This window comes from Microtus ochrogaster, unplaced genomic scaffold, assembly GCF_000317375.1.
Source record: "Microtus ochrogaster isolate Prairie Vole_2 unplaced genomic scaffold, MicOch1.0 UNK99, whole genome shotgun sequence".
Lineage (NCBI taxonomy): Eukaryota > Metazoa > Chordata > Mammalia > Rodentia > Cricetidae > Microtus > Microtus ochrogaster.
In genome coordinates this window covers 947,074-967,265 of record NW_004949197.1, presented here as the reverse complement: position 1 = coordinate 967,265, position 20,192 = coordinate 947,074, and the positions used below count along the sequence as shown (strand labels likewise).

The following is a 20,192-nucleotide window of genomic DNA, read 5'->3' as shown; positions in this document are numbered from 1 at the left end:
GCTCACAACCATCTGTAATGGGGTCTGGTGCCCTCTTCTGGACTGCAGGCATACACACAGATGGACTATTGTATACATAATAAATAAATATTTTTTTAAGAAAAAGTTAATTTGAGATGGCTTAGCGGGTAAGAGAACTTGGGTGCTCTTTCAGAGGATTGGGGTTCAATTCCCAGAATTATAATAACTCCAGTCCCAGGGCATCTGACACCCTCTTCTGACCTTGGAGAGGACAAACATGCAAGCAAAACACCCATACACATTTTTTAGAAAGTACAAATAGTAGCTAACATGTATGGGTCATACAACAGACATTTTTCTTGGTTTCCTCCCCCCCCCCCCAACAGGCTTTCTCTGTCTAGCTCAGGCTGTCCTGGAATTCTTTCTGTAGATCAGGCTGGCCACAAACAGATCCACCTCCCTCTGCATCCTGAGTGCTGGGATTAAAGGTGTACACATCACCACTGCCTGGCCAGATTTTGTTTTGAATTGTTTTTCATATATTACTCTGTTTAATGCTATGAGCAGCTGGTGAAATTATCCCATTACTGAACCTTTTGTACCTAAATAAATGATATAGAGATAAATTACTTACCTGGTGATGTCTAGTAAGTGACAAGATCAATGTTTTACCCCAGTCTGGCTCCTACTTTTCTTAAGTGAGGATGGTGGGGAGACTGGACCTAGTGTGGACTTCTGAAACCTCAGAGCCCACAGCCCGTGACACACCTTCTCCAATAAGGCCGTATCTCCTAATCCTCAAGCACTTCCACTCCCTGGTGATTAAGCATTCAAATATATGAGCCTACGGGGGCATTCTCATTCAACCACTACAGAGACTCGAAGTGGGAGAGGTGGTGGCCTTTAGTTCTTCCAGGGTTCTAGTCCCAATACCCATGTCAGATGGCTCACAACCATTGGTAACTCCAGTTCCAGGAGATCTGATAGTATCTTTTGGCCTCCCAAACACTCAAAATACCCAACCACATTAAAAAGCAAATGAAAGGGATTGCTGTGGAGCAAAGCAACAGCGCAAACTCAGCACGTGGTCTGTAGGTGCTATGCCTGCTATTACAGCACCTGTGATGGAGGACAGAGGCAGGAGGATCTTGAGCGTAAGTGAGTTGGTGGAGAGAAACAGCTCACTTGTAGAGTGCTTGCCTAATATGTGTGAAGTCCCAGTACCACAAACACTAATAAAGTATGTCCTGTGCTTAGACACAGCGCATGGAGCTTAGCATCCCCCGCCCAGCTACATACAATGCAGCCTTTGCTAGCTCCCCACTGTCAAACTGTAGGAAACTACTTGTCATCATGCAGAAAAATGAGAAGTAATGGAAGTCTACAGCTATGTGTTCTCAGGAAGATCAAAGGTCTTCCCTGTTAGACACCCCTACCTCATCCCCATTGATGCTGAATAAAAATGCTATTTCAGGAATGGCTGTCATTGACCCTGACTTATTCTGCAGGAACACACACTTATGGCTAGCGTCCACTTTCATTCAAAAGTCCTTTTGAGACCTGGTTCGGGCTTCTCACTCTGAACTCATCTTTTCTCTATATAAGCTTTTCACCTTAGCTCCAACTAAACAACAACAAAAAGACAAAAAACAAAACCCATGATTTCAGGCAAACATGACCTTGGCATATTCTTCCTTTCTACTTTATCTCAGGGATTTCTAATACATATTGCAGCCAAAGTCTATTACTTCTGGTCTTTCGTTTTGTGTTTGAGACAAGGTCTCAAGTTGACCACCTTAGGGTAGAACTCTTGATCCTCCTGCCTATACCTGTCAAATTCTGGAATTATAGGGTTCTGCCACAACGTCTGGTTAGGGCAATTTCTTCTTTGACTAGGTGACCTAAATTTACCCCTCGAGTGTTATAAATAACCTTGTCTCCTCGATGAAGTGCGTGCGCCTGTCGAAGGATGGTTTGCTTAGGCTTCTTTTATTGCTTGCACGGCTTTAAATGAAGAACCTCCAGGTTTCTGACTTGCTGAGCCGCTTGGAAACTTCCACCCTCACTACTGTGGGGGGAAACCCACGGTTTCATGCCACAGAAGGCTCCTGACTTTGAGGGTGCAACCATTTGGGTTAACCTCCGAGGCTGTCACCTAACTCAAGGCCCAAGGACAATCAAAGACAGCCTAGTCCACACGTTCAACCGGAACCCCGCCCCTTCACCTAAACGTAGTTCCACCAAGTACTGTTTCCAATTGACATTCCTATGGCCCAATTAGGTTTCGAAACTCAGAGCGCTGCTCCGCCAATTAAAAAAGGCGTTTAAGATTGGCACCAGTTTAGACCAATGAATGAGGATCATCGAGCCTTTTTTCCCTATAGGAGCAGCCCTGAAAAAGATGAGCAGCAAACTCACCCAATAGCTGCGCCGACCGCAGAAGCGGCCTCGCCCCAACTGCAGGACCAGCGGCGGGGACCGCTGCGGCGCTCAGTCTCCACCCGGACTCCGCCATGTTGAGTCTTGTGGGGCGTGTGGCCTCGGCCTCGGCCTCCGGGGCCTTGCGGGGACTCGGCCCTTCGGCGTCGCTACCCCAGGCGCAGCTTCTCCTGCGAGCCGCGCCCGCCGCGGTCCATCCGGGTAAGCGCCTTCCTTGAGTAGCGGGGTCCGTTTCTTCTCGTGACCTTGAGCCTGGGCCCATCGAATCCGTGTTCCTTAGGGATTCCTGGGGCAGCGGACTACTGTCCAGCGGCGGGGGGACAAGGACAGTGGCTTGTGGGAACGTTAGTGGAAGCAGCAGTGCCCCATTTTGCGATGGAAAAGGCGGGCAGCTGCATTGACCTTGTGCGGAGGGGATACCAGACAGAAGAATAATGGCGGTTTTGTGCACGAGGTTGGGCAAGCAGCGCGGGCGGGCCCTCGATTGCAGGGTGGCCTTCCCTGCACGCCTTCTGAGCTAGCTGGAGACCGAGTCTGGGCGGAATGAGCCTTTCCTTGGGGATTAATCCGTTGACCTTTAGCTGTCCTGACCCCCCACCCCACCCCCACCGCTGTCCAACGTCTTCTTGTCTGTTAGCCAGAGACTATGCGGCGCAGACGTCTCCGTCGCCGAAGGCTGGCGCTGCCACCGGGCGAATCGTGGCGGTCATCGGCGCCGTGGTGGACGTCCAGTTCGATGAGGGATTACCACCCATCCTAAATGCCCTGGAGGTGCAGGGCAGGGAAACCAGACTGGTGTTAGAGGTGGCCCAGCACTTGGGTAAGTAGGATTTTTTTTTTTTTTTAAGGAGTGGTAAGAGCTTCTTAAGTATCAGAAAATCCACGCGTTCTCCCTTCCGTGATGATTTTATCAAAATGACTTTCGTTCTTCTGAGTTTGCTGAAGCCGCATTCGATTGCTGAGGGGGAGTTTCGTGTGTTTTTAGGCACACTTCTTTTCGTATTGTGGGTTTTGGGGCATGTAACCTCTAGTGCGTTTGTCCGACAGGGGAGAGCACGGTCAGAACCATTGCTATGGATGGTACTGAAGGCTTGGTTAGAGGCCAGAAAGTACTGGATTCAGGCGCACCAATCAAAATTCCTGTTGGTCCTGAGACCTTGGGCCGAATCATGAACGTCATTGGAGAACCTATTGATGAGCGAGGTCCAATCAAAACCAAACAGTAAGTTCCTCTCGTTGCATTTGTGAACCAGGAACTTTTTCTTGCAGGTTTACATGTTAGGGTAATGACTTGTAATAAATCAGAGTTTGGATTGTTGAAAACTTGGTACTTAGAAGCCTCCATTGATTATTTAAAGCTTTACTTACATTAATGTTCAGGAAAGGGGGTTATTTATTCCTGAGACAAAGTCTTTATTGCAGAAAGTTAGATGTCACGTGACAGTTTACCTGGGCAGGATTAGACTGTTGGCAGGGATTTGAGTGTATTCTCAGCACATTGAAGTTACTGAACCTCTATTTAAACCTTACAGATTTGCTCCCATTCATGCTGAAGCGCCTGAGTTCATAGAGATGAGTGTTGAACAGGAAATCCTGGTGACTGGAATAAAGGTTGTGGATCTGCTGGCCCCGTATGCCAAGGGGGGCAAGATCGGTACGTTGGTGGTTGATACATGTTTTCCAAACATAGTAAGGAAAATGCCAACTTCTGAGTGTGTGTTGCTATCCTTCACTGATGATTAGCTTCTGACTTTCGTTCTTCTGAGTTTGCTGAAGCCAGATGCCATTCCTGAGAAGGGAAAAGATGACAGAAGTGGACGTTTTTTAAAGGTTGCTCAGTTTGGGAATGCAGAAATCTGAAATACTTCTTCTTGACCCAGGACTCTTTGGTGGGGCTGGCGTTGGAAAGACAGTACTGATCATGGAGTTAATCAACAATGTCGCTAAAGCCCATGGTGGCTACTCTGTGTTTGCTGGTGTTGGTGAGAGAACCCGTGAGGGCAACGATTTATACCATGAAATGATTGAATCTGGTGTTATCAACCTAAAAGATGCCACCTCCAAGGTGAGTGCTGAACTCATTGCTGTCCACAGTACCTACTCAGAAAACTATTGCCTGCTGAAACCATGTTTTATATTTGATGTTAGATGTCCTATGACCTGCAGACAAAATCCTTTTTTCCACCATGGTTTTCCAATATACCAATGTACATTTTTCTCAGGTGTGAGGAATTAGACTTTACTTTGATAGATAATCTGGTTGTTGGAAAGCTAATTTGCAGGGCTTGTATGGAATTCAATTCACATGTCTCAGACAACCCTGTTGTATATATTTTGTTTCCAGTTCGGAAATGATGTGTAGTGTTTGGAATCTCATGTCTAATGGGGAGAACAAATTTGCAAAGAGAAACAGTGTAATCTGAGTGGGAGACCCCAGGGTGGTTTCTTTCTCTGCTCGGAACCTGCTAACTTTTCTGAGTTGTGTACAGGTGGCGTTGGTGTATGGTCAGATGAATGAACCACCTGGTGCTCGTGCCCGGGTAGCTCTGACTGGTCTTACCGTTGCTGAATACTTCAGAGACCAAGAAGGTCAAGATGTCTTGCTGTTTATTGACAACATCTTCCGCTTCACCCAGGCTGGCTCAGAGGTATAAGGGAAGCCTAGAGAGGACCAGTTGGGCATATTAGGATAGAGATGTAGACACATAAATCTTGTTTTTCACTTGTGTCTTTTAGGTGTCTGCCTTATTGGGCAGAATCCCTTCTGCTGTAGGCTACCAGCCCACCCTAGCCACTGACATGGGTACAATGCAAGAAAGAATCACCACCACCAAGAAGGGGTCTATCACCTCTGTGCAGGTAAGGAGACAAAAGTTTTAGTTGGTGGAAAGGAATCCAGGAAGATAGGCCTGGAGAGACAGTTCATTAAGAACACTTCTAGCTCTCCAAGGCTTGGCTTTAGTTTAGTTCCCTGTAGGCAGTCAGATGGCAAGGAGCCATGGGTAACTCTGGCCCCAGTGGATCTGCTGCTCTCTTCTGGCCTCTGTTGTAGGCAGCCTGCACACATGATGAACATATAGAGACTCGGTCATACATATATAAGTACACACTAAAAAAAAACTTTGTGTCTGGGTGGAGTGGCACACACCTTTAATTCCAGCACTCAGAAGGCAGAAACAGGTTGAGCTCTGAGTTCAAAATCAACCTGGTCTGTGTAGAGAGTTCCAGGAAAGGGGGGTTTATTTATTTACTTACTTTGAGAGGGGCTGTTTTAGACAGGGTTTCATCATTATTATATAGCCTTGTAACTTGATATGTAGACCAGGCTGGTCTTGACTCCAAGATCCATCTGCCTATGCCTCCCAAATATTGGGATTAAGTGGATGCATACTCCAAAGGGGCTTTTGAATAGGGAGAGTTAACCAGTCAGAATGATGTGTAAAATTTTGTGTTTGCATGGCTGCAAAGGGTTAATTCAAACAAGCGCTCACTATCTGGGGCTAGTAGTATAAGCCCTGGTCATAGCATATGGGGAGAGGCAGGGAGGTTGGAAACTCAAGGCTGTTTCAGCTACATAGTGAGTTTCCAGCTAACTTGGCTACGTGACACTTAAGGTTATCTCACAAAACTTAGAAAATGAAACATTCATCTACTTGAGGGATCTGGGGCTGAAGCAATGGCTCAGCAGGTAAAAAATGCTTTCTGCTCTTGCAAAAGATCTGGATTCTTTTCCCAATGTCTATTGGTGGCTCACAACCACCTGTAACTCCAGTTCTAGGGGATCTGACAGCCTCTTCTACCTTCTGCAGGCTCATCCATGTAGACAGTGCATATTAACTCATGCGGGCACACAATAATAATAAAATACAACTTTTGTTTTTGAGATTAGATCTGCTGTGTAGTTCTAGCTGGCCTGGTGCTTTACTATCTATGCAGCTTAGTTTCCCGACTCAGCAGTTCTGCCTCCGCTTTCTAAGTGTTGGGATTGCAAAGGGAGCCATCACCATATCTGGCCTTCATTGTTTCCTTGTTTGTGTGTTGTGGGGCTTGACCTCAAGGCTTTGAATGCTGAGGATATCTTACCTCTTACATTCATGTTCACTTAACTCTTGGCCACTCTTTTGGTTTTTATGTGGATTGGTATACATTTGTGTCTGTGTGAGGGTGTCAGATCCCCGGTAACTTACAACCAGTTGTGAGCTGCCATGTGGGTGCTGGGAATTGAGCCCAAGTCCCCTGGAAGAGCAACATCTGAGCCATCTTTCCAGCCCCTTGTTATGCACTTTTATGTTCATGTTCACTTAACTGTTGTAATAGTGTAAGGTTTTTTTGGGGGGGGGGGTTCGAGACGGTCTCTAGCCTTGGTTGTCCTTGATCTCACTCTGTAGACCAGGCTGGTCTCAACTCAAGAGATCTGCCTGCCTCTGCTTCTCGGGTACTGGGATTAAAGGCATGCCACACCAGTAGCCCACCTTGTTTTTTAAGAGCAAAACTTCCCCAAAAGTTAGTACCATTGCTGTGGAGTTAAAGTATAGCATAATACATGGACCCAAACAAGGGAGTGCATAGCTGTGATCCAGCACCAAGGATGCAAAGACAAGGGTGTTGATTTTTGAGACAGGTTGGAAAGTAGATGGCCTAAGTAGGAGTTTGGTTGTGCTGATCTCCTTGAATTTTTGACTTAGGCTATCTATGTGCCTGCTGATGACTTGACTGATCCTGCCCCTGCAACTACCTTTGCCCATTTGGATGCCACTACTGTGCTGTCTCGTGCTATTGCTGAGCTGGGCATCTATCCAGCTGTGGATCCTCTGGACTCCACCTCTCGAATTATGGATCCAAATATTGTTGGCAGTGAGCATTATGATGTTGCGCGAGGGGTGCAGAAGATCCTGCAGGTGAGTACCTCACGTCAGGAGGACTGGATTTTCTCCAGTCATTTGTGGGATTTGTTTTGGAACAAGAAATGTTGAGAATGGATTTTTACTGCTGCTGAGGTCCCTGGTTTCCAGGGTACTTCGCCTTTAGAGTCCAGTTTTTCTCTTGTACTTAATCAGGACTGGGAAGAACCAGACACAAATCTTGGCTCACCGGAACTTTTCTAATAGTTGTAAATTAAAGGAATTGACTCTGTCCTTTTCATCTTGTTTTCTTTTAGGACTACAAATCTCTCCAGGACATCATTGCCATCTTGGGTATGGATGAACTTTCTGAGGAAGATAAGTTGACTGTATCCCGGGCAAGAAAAATACAGCGCTTCTTGTCTCAGCCATTCCAGGTTGCTGAGGTCTTCACAGGACATATGGGAAAGCTGGTGCCCTTGAAGGAGACCATTAAAGGATTCCAGCAGATTTTGGCAGGTGAGATTTTTCTACCAAGCGAGCCATACAAATGTTAGAGAAATTGAAGCCCAGAGTGAATATTCTTTGTGGTGTATTGTAGCCCTTTCATTAAAGGAGCATCACCCTGCTTTGGTGACAGCACAGAATTTTTTTTTGTCTTTTTGAAATAGCATTTGTACCTTTGGGACCTGTCCTGGAACTCACTCTGTAGACCAGGTTGGCCTCAAACTCAGATCTGCCTTCCTCTGCTTCCCGAGTACTGGGATTAAAGGCAGGCACCACCACCGCCTAACTAACACAGAAAATATTAAACTGTCCCATGACATTGAGCCAGACTTTGAACTCAGGTGCTCCAAGTTATTTATGTTTTTCGGTGCTTATATGCCTTAGTGTATGTATGTTTGTGCATACAGGAACCAACAGGGGTTAGCTCCCCTGAACAGCCAGTGGAGACCAGAGGTTTACAGGTCAGGGCTTCTCTGTAACCCTGGCTGTACTGGAACTGGCTCTATAGACTTGGCTGGTAATGAACCCATAAATCTTCTGCCTCTTCCAGGTGCTAGGATTAAAAGGTGTGTGACACAACACTTAATTATGTGGGTTATTTTTTGTTAGTTTTTTGTTTTTTTCTGGACAGGATTTCTGTGAAACAGTCCTCACGCTGTAGACCAGGATGGCCTCAAACTCACAGAGATCCGCCTGCCTCTGTCTCCCAAGTGCTGGGATTAAAGTCATGCGCCCCCACTGCCCAGCCTTAATTATGTCTCTGTGTCCTATGTCTTGTTTTAAATTCTTCTTGGAAGGGGGCAGGTGTAGCAGTGCACACCTTTAGTCCCAGCATTCCCAAGTAGATTTTTTTCCCCTTGAGACAGTATTTCTCAGTATAACAGTTCTTTCGTGGAACTTGCTCTTGTAGACCAGACTGGCCTGGAACTCAAGAGATTTGCCTGCCTGCCTGCCTTCCTGAGCCTCCCGAGTGCTGGAATTAAAGGCATGTGCTACCACCGCCTGGCTTGACTTCTGTGGGTTCCAGGCCAGCCAGGGTTAAGTAATGAAAACTTGTCCTACAAAACAAAAAGTAAATTTTACTTTGAAGTTTAACAAAGTTTCCTTGGATGAAGAATTCGTCCATCTGGCCCAAGGCCTCCTTTGCTGAGGTTGTATATACTGTGGAGCACTGATGTAACTCCCCTTGTTACTAATTGTATTTCCCCTGTGTAGGTGACTATGACCATCTCCCGGAACAAGCTTTCTATATGGTGGGACCCATTGAGGAGGCTGTGGCCAAGGCTGATAAGCTGGCAGAAGAGCATGCATCTTGAGGGGTCCTTTCTGCAAACTCACTCTGTACTGTATTCTCCGTGCTGAAAGCTCAGTTTCTGTGTAGGCCACACAAGAGCCTGGTTGAAGATGCGATGTCCCATCTGAAGAGTATTTAAAGTTTTCAATAAAGTGTACACCCCTCATTTGTCTGTCTGTCTGTCTTGCTTCTGAAACAGCTTACAGTGCAGTTGACCATGAGAGGCCGAATTTAGCATAATCAGGTTATGTTTGTAACAATTATCAAAAATGAAAATCCACTCATTAATGAAATTCTTCGGGTCTTGTTAAGTTTCCTGTGGTTAGGGAGGCCTAATATCCTAGCCTTGGTTCTTATAGTATTTGTTCAGACAAATCTTGCTTCCAAGTATTTCATATGACTTTTCTTTGTTGTTTTAGTTTTACAAGACCGGATTTCTAAGTGTCTTTGGCCATGCTGGCCTTGAACTCTGAGATGAGTTTGCCTCTGCTGGGACTTTTTTTTTTTTTTTGAATCTCAACTGTGTAGTCTTGATTTGGCCTCAGTGATCCTGTCTCAGCCTTCCAACTACAAAGATTACATGTATGCTCCACAATATCCGTGCCCCACTCTTTAGCAGAATAGTAGTTTTTGGTTAAAGGGTCTCACTGTGTACCTACCCCTGGTTATCCTGGATCTCCCTTTATAAAAGCTCCCACTCAGAACCTGCTTCTGCTTCCCAAATGGGATTAAATGCATACACTAGCCTGGTGCAAGCAAGGTTTTTGGTTGTTTTTTTGTTTTTTGGTTGGCTTTTTTTTTTTTTTTTTTTTTTTTTTTTTTTGAGACAGGATCTCTAGCTTTGGAGCCTTCCTGGAACAAGGCTGGCCTTGAACTCCCTGAGATCTACCTGTCTCTGTCTCTCCCAAGGATTAAAGGAGTGCATCACCACCTCCCAGAGCAAGGTGATTTCTAATGTCCAGGAATTTGGAAGAGCATCAGTTCCTCTGGAACTAAAGCTATAAACAATTTGAGTCCCACACGGGTGCTAGGAGTTGAACAGCGGTTCTCCAGAGCAGCCACTAAACCCATCTCTCCAGCCTGCAGGATGATGGTTTGTTTCAAGACAGGGAGTAAATATTTTAGGAAACATTAACAGTTGAGGGTCTTCTGGGCCTTCTTCAGGCCTTCGTTCTTGAGAAAGTACCTAAAATACAGCATCAATATATTTCAACAAGCCTAGACTTGCATGTTTTGTGCTTGAGGTTCTGCTGGCTAAGATCTCTTATGAGAATTTAGGAAGATTTAATGTTACAAGGAAAGACCAATTGTTAGTGTTACCATTGCGGTTTTTGTGCACCTTAGTGCAATATACTAGGATATATTTTGTGCCCTACAGCATGTCTGCCCAGCTAGTGTCCTCTTGTGGCAGCACGTAGACTACAAGAACTGTAATCGCACCATTTTGAAATCTATTAAAGGCTATTTGCTAGGAGTATTTCTGTCATCTAATGACTGTTCACAAATGGGCTGGAGCTTTTGTCCTGAGAAAGCCTGCATCTATTAGCTCCACCTTGCAAGGTTGTCCACACAGGATGGAAGTTGGGCAGTGACTGCTGAACTCCAGTACTCCAGTTCTCAGCGCCTCCCTCCTCACCCCCCGTGGCCTAAAGGGTTGAGGAAGGGCTCTGGGAGAGGCTTCTGGGGTGGAGTAGAAGCCTCGAACTTCCTCCTATCTGTCTATGACGTCCTTGACGCCCGCCCCTGTCAAGATCTGGACAGAAGGTGGCGCCCCTGAGTTGTTTGTGCTTGGTAGTTTGCTCTCGGAGAAGCTTAGATTGGGGAAACGCTGTTACGGGGGTGGGGACACCTCCTCTAGCCTGAATACAGTGGATAAGAAGCTGGCGGAGACCTAAGAGTACAGGTCACCTTTTCTGCTTTGTCACCGAAATACAGACTTGGAAACGGATCTTCTGAAGGTCATTTGCATCTCGGTGTTCACGTCTTCCAGTATTTATAGAGAACCTTCTGAACCTTTACCTCTCCTTAGCTGCAACTGTTCCCTTCTCCTATTGCTATCCTCCAAGACCACGGTCCTGGAGTGTTAACAGAGTTCTAACCTCCATATTTCTCCTGGTCGGCCCTGTCCTCGCCTCCTCCCTCTCTCCACCCAGTGAAAGCCCCGCCCTTCTCTCCTCCCTCCCACCCCAGTCTGTCATACAGGGACATCACCCTACAGCAGTTCAGACTGTGTGGTTCGCAGGAAGCATACATTGGCTTTTTTTTTTTTTCGAGTTCCCAGCTCACAGTTGGGGAGAACCTAACGCCAGCCTTCGACTGAAGCGAAACCCAAGGATAGTGAGAAGCTGGGTCCTAATCTGGAGTCCTGCCAGCCTGACATGGGTAAGTATGATAGCCGCCCCTGGGAAAGGCCTGAAGGGATGCCTAGCTCCCTCCCCGGCTGACTCAGCAGGGGTGGGGCCTAACCTTTGCTCTTTTGGGGGGGTGAAGGAGAGGAAATGGACTGTGGGGGGGGGACACAGGGCTAATGAGCTTCTGGACATGAGACCCTAGCATTGGCAAACTCCGCTCTAAGGAAGAGCCAGGGGCTGTATCTTGTTAGGGCTTCCTTCCTTCCCCATGAAGCGCCCCCACTGTCCTCTGTCTCCCTATTCCCCCACCCCCCATTAAGCTGCTGAGATTCAGGTAGTATTTTACCGTATTCACTACTAAGTCCAGTCTTGGTCCTGTTAGAGAAGCTTCTCCTACCCCTTGTTTCTCTCAAGCCTTTAAACTCCAGTCTTTCCTCCTCCCCCATTCTAACCCACCACCAGGTCGGGGCTGCACTGAGCAGCTGCTTCCTGTTGCCCCAGAGGTTGCTGCAAGGGTGTTGGTGGTGGCTGGGGCCAAACTGAGCTATGAATAAAGCCGATTCTCACAGTCCTGCACAGCCTCACTCCGCCGTTGTGGACGGCCTCTACAATACCCAGAGGGTTGACAGACAGGACAGGGAGGGTTTCTGCCTTTGTGGCTTCCTGATTCCAGAGTCTCCACAGCTGTAGTACGGTTCGGGCCCGGAAGAAGCATGTTTGCCTAGCAGGGCGCTGTGCGTGACCCTGACACGCTCGGCCTTGAGTTCCCTCTGCTGCTCCCCTAGGCCTCCTTGAATCTTTGTGGCTCCCACCGTCTTCCCAGCGTCCTTTGTGAATAAGTCTTTGCTGGCGCCCCGAGAGTGCCCGCAGAAAGAGAGATCTTCAAGTACTCCAGTTCTGACCCACCGCCATCACCAACTACGTCGTCAAAGTTTGTCTTCTCCTGCATCTGGGATCCTTTCTGGTTCTGGCCCCTAGGAGACGCCACCCGCTTTCCCCTCCCCCAGCGGATCCTTCGCGACAGCCGTCCCTGAGCGCTCGTCCTCACCCGGGTAGCTCCTGCCCCTTTAAGCGCCACCTCCCCCCTCCACCGCCGCCGGTCTCGGGCTGGGGGAGGAGGCGCCGCCGCCCGGCTCCGCCACCTGCGCCGCCGCCGCCGTCCGGCCCGGCCCTGCTTCAGGTGAGGCCCGGCATCCACCTCCAGGCCCGGAGTCCCGGACAGGGCGTCCCCGCAGCCGCCTCCTCCCGTGGGATCCAGGGTCTGACCTTCCCTGCGCCGGCTGCCCTTCCTCTTCTTCCCCGCACCGTCTCCTCGCCCATTCCTCCCCTGTCCTCTGTGACCGGGATGCTTCTCACGCCTCTCCGCCATCCTCTCCCGGGAACCCCTGTTCCGGCCCAGGAGCTCCCCCTCCCCCGCGCCTTCCTCGCCAGGAAGATCTCCCGCGGTCTAGGTTTCGCCTCCCCTTCTCTGGAACTAGCGCTTTCCCACGCCATCCTAACCCCAATGGGAGGGGGAATAACCGCCACCCCAACAACTCCTCGTCGTAAGGGGGCGGGAGAGACAACGCACACTACGGTCTCGGTCCGCCTCACTTCGCTCACCCTTCAAGTTCATTTAAGTCCCACCTAAAGCTTTTGCCGGGGAGTTTGGGGTCGGACCCGAGCACCGCCCCGTGATGCAGGTGGGAAGGGCCCTCCGCCCGGCTTGGGGTTGGCCCCTCCCCTAGTCGGGCGCTGGGGGCAGCCGCGCTGCGGGAACCTTGTGATACTCGGCCTTAGCGGCTGTTGCGGCAGAATAGACTGGGGCTGAGTCTCTAAGGGATTTGGGGTGCCGTGTAAGGCAGAGGAAACCCGATCTTCTCTATTTCACATTTCTCCAGGAAAAAAAAAAAAAAGCTGTCGCCGTCTTCCATTTCCACCGTGGAGCTGTCCGTTGGGAAATTTGGAAATAAGGCTAAAACTGAGGGGCGCAGGCCCCCTTGGAGAAGGGGAGGGCTTATATTCCTTTATGTTCCTTCTGGTGGATTATGAGAGACTAGCCTTCCCAAAATAACTTTGCGATTGTCTTGCCCGAACCTGAGTGGCGAAGGGGACCAATGGGAGAGCCGTCGCTTCGGTCAGCGTGTGGGCGGTCTTTATAATTACCCCAGCTTCAATAGGGAATACCCCTTCCTCCAAGTCCAGCTGAGCCCCTAGCTCCTTCTCTGGAGCCTCTGCCTCTAGAGTGATAGGCCCGGGCGTCAGGATTCCTTCTACTATTCTGAGTCACGACCCAGGGTGCTGGGAGGGGTGTGTGTGTGTGTGTGTGTGTGTGTGTGTGTGTGTGTGTGTGTGTGTGTGTGGTGAGCCTGTGGTGCTTGGATTCGACGCTAGGAGTGTCTGGAAGGGGAAGGGGAAGAGAACTAGGCTGTTACACCATCAAGGCTCTCCTAGCCCCAACCATCTGCCTCCAGCGTGGCTGGCACGGTGGCGGTGGCAGCTGACCCAGAGTTAGAGAGGTTCAGCAGGAACAAGGAGAGTGTGGCAGAGGAGGAGCAGGTGTTCACCCTCCCCCTTTCAGTTCTCATCCTCCGAGGAGGTTCAGCCTATCTGTCCCCCACTCTTCTCACAAGTTGCTGATGAAATGACGGTTGACTCCTTTTGTTAGTATCCAAGGCGAGGCTTCGTGGACAACCAGCCCCATTTTATGGGATTGAGAAATGTTTGGGGACATATGGGGTCAGCCTGCCCTCTGTTGTCCAAATTTGGCGTGGGGAGGGGGGTCACAGGGGCTGCAGGTCCTGGCGTCAGGCACGAAGTAAACACTTAGCTTTGGGACATATTCCCAGCCCACCCATATCCTTCAGAGAGCAGGGGAGATCCCAGATTAGATGGAATAAAGGAGGATTTTATTCTGGGTTGAAGGTGATCGCTGTCAGCCCTTCTGTCCCCTGCTTTTCTCTTCTGATCGCAGGTGGTCTTATGGCACACACCTTTCTTTCCCGGCTCAGGGCTGGGTTAGGGCCTAGAGGTTGCCCAGGAGACAAGGCCTGGGGCTCGGAAGGGGTGGGGACAGTGGGGCACAGGAGTAACCGGCTCTTCCGGAGCCAGCAGTGGGTGTGTGTGGGTGTGTGGTGGTGAAGCAAAGGGGCGTGGTCACGGACGTCTGACTGGCGCAGGCTCCTCCCCCGCCGGCCGCTTCTCGGACTGGTTAGCCCGGTGGTGAGGTAGGAAGAGTCCCCGCTGGAAAAAGGAAGAGGAGGAAAAAAGAATACCAGCTTTTTCCTGTGCACCTGCCTCCTCCCCCTCCTGCCCACAGGTGCCAGTTCCAACGTAACCTTTTTTATTTTTATTTTGTTTTTAATTTTGGGGCTAGCATTCCTTAGCGAAAGTTCACTTCTCCTTTCTCCAGAAGGACATATTTCCCGGCTTTGAGCATAGCCTATAGCAGGGCTTGAGGTTAGTGGCCTCTCGGAGGCGTGAAGTTTATCCCCCAGGTGACCTATAAATCTCCTTTTGGTTTTTCCAGACAAAGTTTCACCGTGTTGTCCTGGCTAGCCTGGAACTCGATATGTAGACCAAGCTGGCCTTGAGCTCATGGCGGTCCTCCCACCTCTGCCTCTTCAGTGTGTAGAAATTGCAGGCGTGGGCCACCATGGCCGACTTTATGAACCCATTTGGACGGGAAAGAGAGGATTTTGTTTCTGCCTGTCTCCTCCTTCCCTCCGTAATTTCCTACCTCAGGTGGGGAGAGGAAGCCCTAACCTCTGCTGGCACACATTGTTGGCAACTTTTCTAAGATCTTAATGCTTTCTGAGCTGAACTTGGAAAGATGGTTGGATATGTTTCCCACACTCAGAATCCCCCTCTCTGAAGTGGGGAAATCCAGTTTAGACTGCTGGATCTGGAGCTACCATCTTCTATCCACACCCAACTTCCCAATCGCTTAGCATCCTCCAAGAGGAAAGGGTATTTGTTGACACCACCCAACTGCCCAGGATTTCATTATCCTTTCTCTGTGCGTTGTTTTCCTAGGTATTCAGCCTTTGCTTTGCATAGTTTAGGCAATTGTTTGTTTTCTAGAACGGCATTTCATTGACCTGAATGGAAATCACGAAGCCAGAAAAGGCTTGACTTGGAAGGGGGATGAAGGTTCTTTTCTAGTTGTATTATAGCTAATGTATGACCTTGAGCAAGTCAGTGCAGTTCCGCAGCTCTTGATTTCCTCAACTGGCAAATGATAAGTGTGACTTTAAAAAAAAAATCAATAAGCGTGGTTGGTGGTGGTGCACACCTTTAATCCCAGCACTCGGGGAGGCAGAGGCAGGCGGATCTCTGTGAGTTCAAGGCCAGCCTGGTGTACTGGAAGGCCAGGGCTATACAAAGAAACCCTGTCTAGAAAAAAAAAATCAATAAACTGACATCATATGACACTATTTCCCATCGTGGTTCCTGGAAATACACATTTAGGTGAAAGCCAAACTCGAATTCCTTGCTAGATTTTACTTTCAGCAACGTTGTTAGAAGAGGTATGGGAAGAGTAAGCACTGGGACATGTTATTTGTTGGTTGATTTGCTGTTCATTTTCTACTTCTGGCCACATTTGGCTAGACTCATAGCCGAGTCTCCTTTCCCCATGTGCAGGAATCTCTCCGACGTCCAAGGCCCTGCAGATGTCACCAGGAAAGTGGTGATCCAGGCAGGACAAGGTTGTCCCTACAGAACATAGGTGAGTGGACTTCTGCTTCCCTTCATCCCTTCACCTGGTGTCAATCTCTCCCTATCAATTTCCACTTTTTCGCCACCCTGCTGAGGAAATAAACAGCCCCGAAATGATCCTCCAGGTATCCCCTTACAGTTAGAAAAGCCTCATCTGCCTTTGGTCCTAGAAATGTGCTCTAGTCGTTTAGGCTAACCCTGGGAATGGGGCTCGCCTTTCAGTCTGACCTGGACATAGCAAGGCTGGAGATGCGGGTGAAGCGGGGACCTGAGGTGAGGGCCTCAGCGGCGCTAGGACCCAGATCTGGGTCTGAAAAGGAGAAGGCGGGACACTAGGACCCTGTGGCCGCGGCCTCGATGGGCGGTCCGTCGGCCGCAGCTTCCCCGCCCCCTCCGGCTCCGACTCACTCCTCCCCCGCCGGCCATGTTGGCTCCGCTCAGGCCCCGCGGTTGAACCGCGACCCCCTGCCCCCTCCCGGACCCCGTACCCTGTTCCCCTCTCCCCGCGGGCGTCTCCTCCCCTCCTGGCGCCCGGAGCGTGGCCATGTGAACCGCCTGTCCCCCGGGGAGAAGCGAGCCCCAAGCTCGGCTGGACGCGGTCGCCTCAGGTTGGTAGGGTGTGTGGCCCCGGGGCCTGAGGGCCGGGAGCGCTGCGCTCCTCGGGGCGTCCCTCAGGCAGCTGGAGCTCGAGAGCGGACCGGGCCTCCCTCCCCGCCGGGGCGCCGCCCGACGCTGGGTCTGCCTGCCCAGGGGGCTGGTGAGGCTGTGGGGCACCCCGGCCGGGGGGCGGGAGTGACGGCGGCGGAGCTGCTGGCTGGCGGGGCCCGAGAGGGGCTCCACCTCCTGGGGCGGCGGCGGGGGTTGCCCGCGTGCAGGGTTGGATCCGGGAGTTCCCTGGGTGCCTTAAACTGGAGGTTCGTGTGGAGCGGGGGTTTTGGCGGTGGTGAGTGCGCTGCGGAAGGGGTTTCCAGGGGTCGCAGGGTGACTCCCCGGGAGCGCTCTGGTTTCTCCTGTGACCCTGGAGAGGGACTGGCTGGGGCGAGTGCCGGCTTTCAAGGCTCGGGGCCCTTGAGCCCCGGGAGAGTCCTCTGCTCTGGAGACGGTGGTAGAGAGGACTCACACTAGGCGTCTGCGCTTGAGTCGGGCGGAGAACTGCGGGGAAGAATAAAGAGGTATTCCTTTCCAAGGAAATCCTCTGTGAAGGGGGATCCCCCGTTTCCGCGCGGAAACGATGCTCTCTCATCGTCGCCCCCCCCCCCCGCGTCCCCGACGTGTAGAAGTCAGTGCCGATAGCAGGCAGGCATCCTTTGTGGAGCTTCTTGGAGTGAGGGATTTGTATCCTTCGGGGGAGTGGTGGTGGTGGGGATGGCGTCCACCACCTCCATCTGTACACAAACTGCCCCTCCCCCAGCCTCCCGCAGGAAGTGGCCGGGAAATGGCAGCTGTGCGTTCAATGCTGCGTCTCTTGTTGTTTTGAAATGTCCATTTTAATCTGATTTGGTTTCATTTTCTGAGGGCTTGTGGGTAAACTTGAATCTTGCAAACGTGTGGCCGGAGAGACCTTTCATTCGGCTCTTTCCCCGGTAACAGCCGTTTGTCAGCCAGGAGTCAACTGTAGTTGACCCACTGATCTTGATACTCCTTTGCAGACTTGTCTGTCTCTTCTGGGCACCCCCCCCCCCCCCGCTTCCCCGCTCCAAGCTAGAGGTCATAGGGAATCAAACTGAGTTTTTACCAGCTTGGGATCTTTGTGGAATGAGAGTGTCTTCTTGATTGGTGTAGTGTTTTTAGGTGTGACAGCGTCTTTATTGCAGAGCTTTCTTGTGAAAAGAAGGGCACTTGGAAGGGAGGACATGAGGAAGGTGTATGTTTTATGATTTGTATATAGGGATGGGGACTGATTATACATGAGAGCTGTAAGCCTGTTCCTTAGTGACGTGTCTAGCCTAGTCCTGCAGGGAAATCTCTTCGTTGACTTGGGTTCCTGGAAGTTTTACCTTCTACAGAACTAATAGGGGAAATTGCTATCATGATTTAATAACTCTTTAGTCTGTTAAAAAACATTTCTTGTGGGAATTTTTTTCCTCTTGTGTAGAGTTGTTCCTGTGCCCACATTTTCTTTTCCCTTAAAAAAAAACTTTGTTTTTAATTGTTCTACTTTATGTGTATGGGTATTTTGCCTGCGTGTACGTATTTGTGCATCACGAGTGTGCCTGGTGCCCATAGAGACCTGAAGAGAGCTTTGGACCCCCTGGACCTGGGGTTACAAGATGGTTGAGCTGTCTTGTTAGTGCTAGGACCTGAACTTGTGTCCTCTTAATTGCTGAGCCATCGCCAGTGCTCTCTGTCTCTCTGTCCCTCTATCTTGGAACTAGCGCTGTAGACCAGGCTGGCCTCAGACTCACAGAGGTCCGCCTGCCCCTGCTTCCTAAGTACTGGGAGTAAAGGCCTGTGCCATCATACCTGGCTCAAAATAATGTATTTTTTATTTTGTTTCTTGTTTTGTTTTTCAAGACAGGCTTTCTCTGTGTCATCTGGCTGTCCTAGAACTCATTCTACAGATCAGGCTGGTTTTGAACTCAGATCCGCCTGCCTCTGCCTCCAAAGTGCTGGGATTAAAGTGTGTCCATTATACCACAGAAACTTATTTTTTTGTGCCAGGGTCAGGCTGGCTTAGGACTATTTGAAATTTAAGATGGCTTTGAACTTGCAATAATCCTTCTGCCTTTTCTGCCTTTCAAGTGTTGGGCTTAACCATTTTGGGGGTTTTTTGTTTGTTTGAGTTTCTTTTCCACCCTCACCACACCACCCCCACCACAACCATAAGACAGTGTCTCATTAGTCTCATCTGTAATTAGAATTTACAGAGATGTGACTGCCTCTCTCTCCCAAATGCTGGAATTTGGTGTGTGCCCCATGTCTGGCTAAATCCCATTTTGTTGCCATTTGGGTTTCGTTAGAAACAAGAGTTTAAATCTTCAGAATTGACATAAGATATTTGAGATCATTTGAATTGCCCTGAAAACTACACACACCTGTCATTGAAATCATGTTTTTTTAATCAGAAACTTGCCAGCTGCATATAAATCCATAGATTAAAGCTCTAAGATAGGAGCAGGCCTATGTGATTTTTGTGAAGTGGTGTCCTCATTGTTTTCCCTAGGTGCTGATAATCTGGGTACTGATAAACAAGTGTGGTGTCTGTTGTCTCTGACTGGTGCTGTTGATCTGGGTGGCATCAGGCATCTAGATGATACCAGCTGTCTTGTGTGCTGGGGGATTTAACTCAAGGTCTCAGGCATCTATACTTAATTACCATTTTAGTATTATTTGGTGTAGTTGTGTTTGCCACAGGTGTGGGTGCAGATCAGAAGACAGCTATCCTACCATGTGGGCTGTGGGGTTTGGTAACAAATACTTTAACCACTGAGCCTCCTCACCAGCTCCACCACATTGATTTTTAACTTCTCCTGTTTTCAGCCTTACTTACTTACTTAAATTGGGATCTGGCTGAATAGTAAATTGGTTTTCCTTGTTGGGGTAAAAAGAGGAAAGAGGCCTGGAAATAAGAGTTTAGTAGTAACGCCAGGTCGTCATGGCGTACATCTTTAATCCTAGCACTTGCAGAGGCAGAGGCAGGCGAATCTCTGAGTTTGAGGCCAGCCTGGTGAGTTCCAGGGCTACACAGAGAAACCCTGCCTGGAAAAACAAAGAGTTAGTAGTAAGAGGACTCTTGAACCATAAGATCCCACAGCCACCCTTCCACCCCAACCCAAAGTGACTTCATAGTTAAAACTCGGTGGCCTTCTTGTAAAACAGATTCATTTTCCTATCTGAAGTAAATTCACTCTCCTTTTCTTTTCTCTTTTTTGTAAGATGGCTCTCCCTATGCAACCTAAGACTGCCCTTTGCCAAGTGCTGGAATGGTGATAGTATATACCATTTGGTGAGAAATCTGTAGAGAAGTAGATTTCTTAATATTCACTGGTCACTTTTTTTCTTGACAGGGGGTGAGGGAGTAGTTTTCTTCTCATTCCCTTCTTTCCTCTCTTTTTGTTTTTGTTTACTGGGGGAGGGTGTGTGTGTGTGTGTGTGTGTGTG

At 49.3% G+C, this 20,192-nt stretch overlaps 2 protein-coding genes and 2 non-coding genes across 6 annotated transcripts in view; all 4 read left to right on the top strand.

Annotated features, from left to right (window-relative positions):
* Positions 1-2,450: 2,450 nt before the first annotated feature.
* Positions 2,451-9,208, top strand: Atp5f1b (ATP synthase F1 subunit beta). Its single transcript, XM_005371207.2, has 10 exons — positions 2,451-2,601; positions 3,038-3,220; positions 3,448-3,622; positions 3,933-4,054; positions 4,281-4,465; positions 4,890-5,048; positions 5,137-5,259; positions 7,086-7,298; positions 7,559-7,760; positions 8,964-9,208. The coding sequence occupies exons 1-10, from the start codon at positions 2,475-2,477 to the stop codon at positions 9,062-9,064; spliced, it is 1,590 nt and encodes a 529-aa protein (XP_005371264.1). The 5' UTR covers positions 2,451-2,474; the 3' UTR covers positions 9,065-9,208.
* On the top strand, positions 3,293-3,367 carry LOC113455743. The gene has a single exon (XR_003376728.1). It is a non-coding gene; the product is annotated as a small nucleolar RNA SNORD59 (small nucleolar RNA).
* Positions 4,127-4,198, top strand: LOC113455742. Its single transcript, XR_003376727.1, has one exon. It is a non-coding gene; the product is annotated as a small nucleolar RNA SNORD59 (small nucleolar RNA).
* Positions 9,209-11,095: 1,887 nt separating the features above from the next.
* The window catches only part of Baz2a (bromodomain adjacent to zinc finger domain 2A), a 40,167-nt gene continuing 31,070 nt past the window's right edge, over positions 11,096-20,192 (top strand). The window contains exons 1-3 of one of the 3 annotated variants that reach the window (XM_026778016.1): positions 11,105-11,424; positions 12,372-12,573; positions 16,017-16,101. The gene's annotated coding sequence lies outside the window, so the exon portion shown is untranslated. Of the gene's footprint in view, positions 11,425-12,371; positions 12,574-16,016; positions 16,102-16,513; positions 16,700-20,192 lie in introns of those variants that run through there. The other 2 variants (XM_005371206.3, XM_013355166.2) reach the window with 2 other exon arrangements.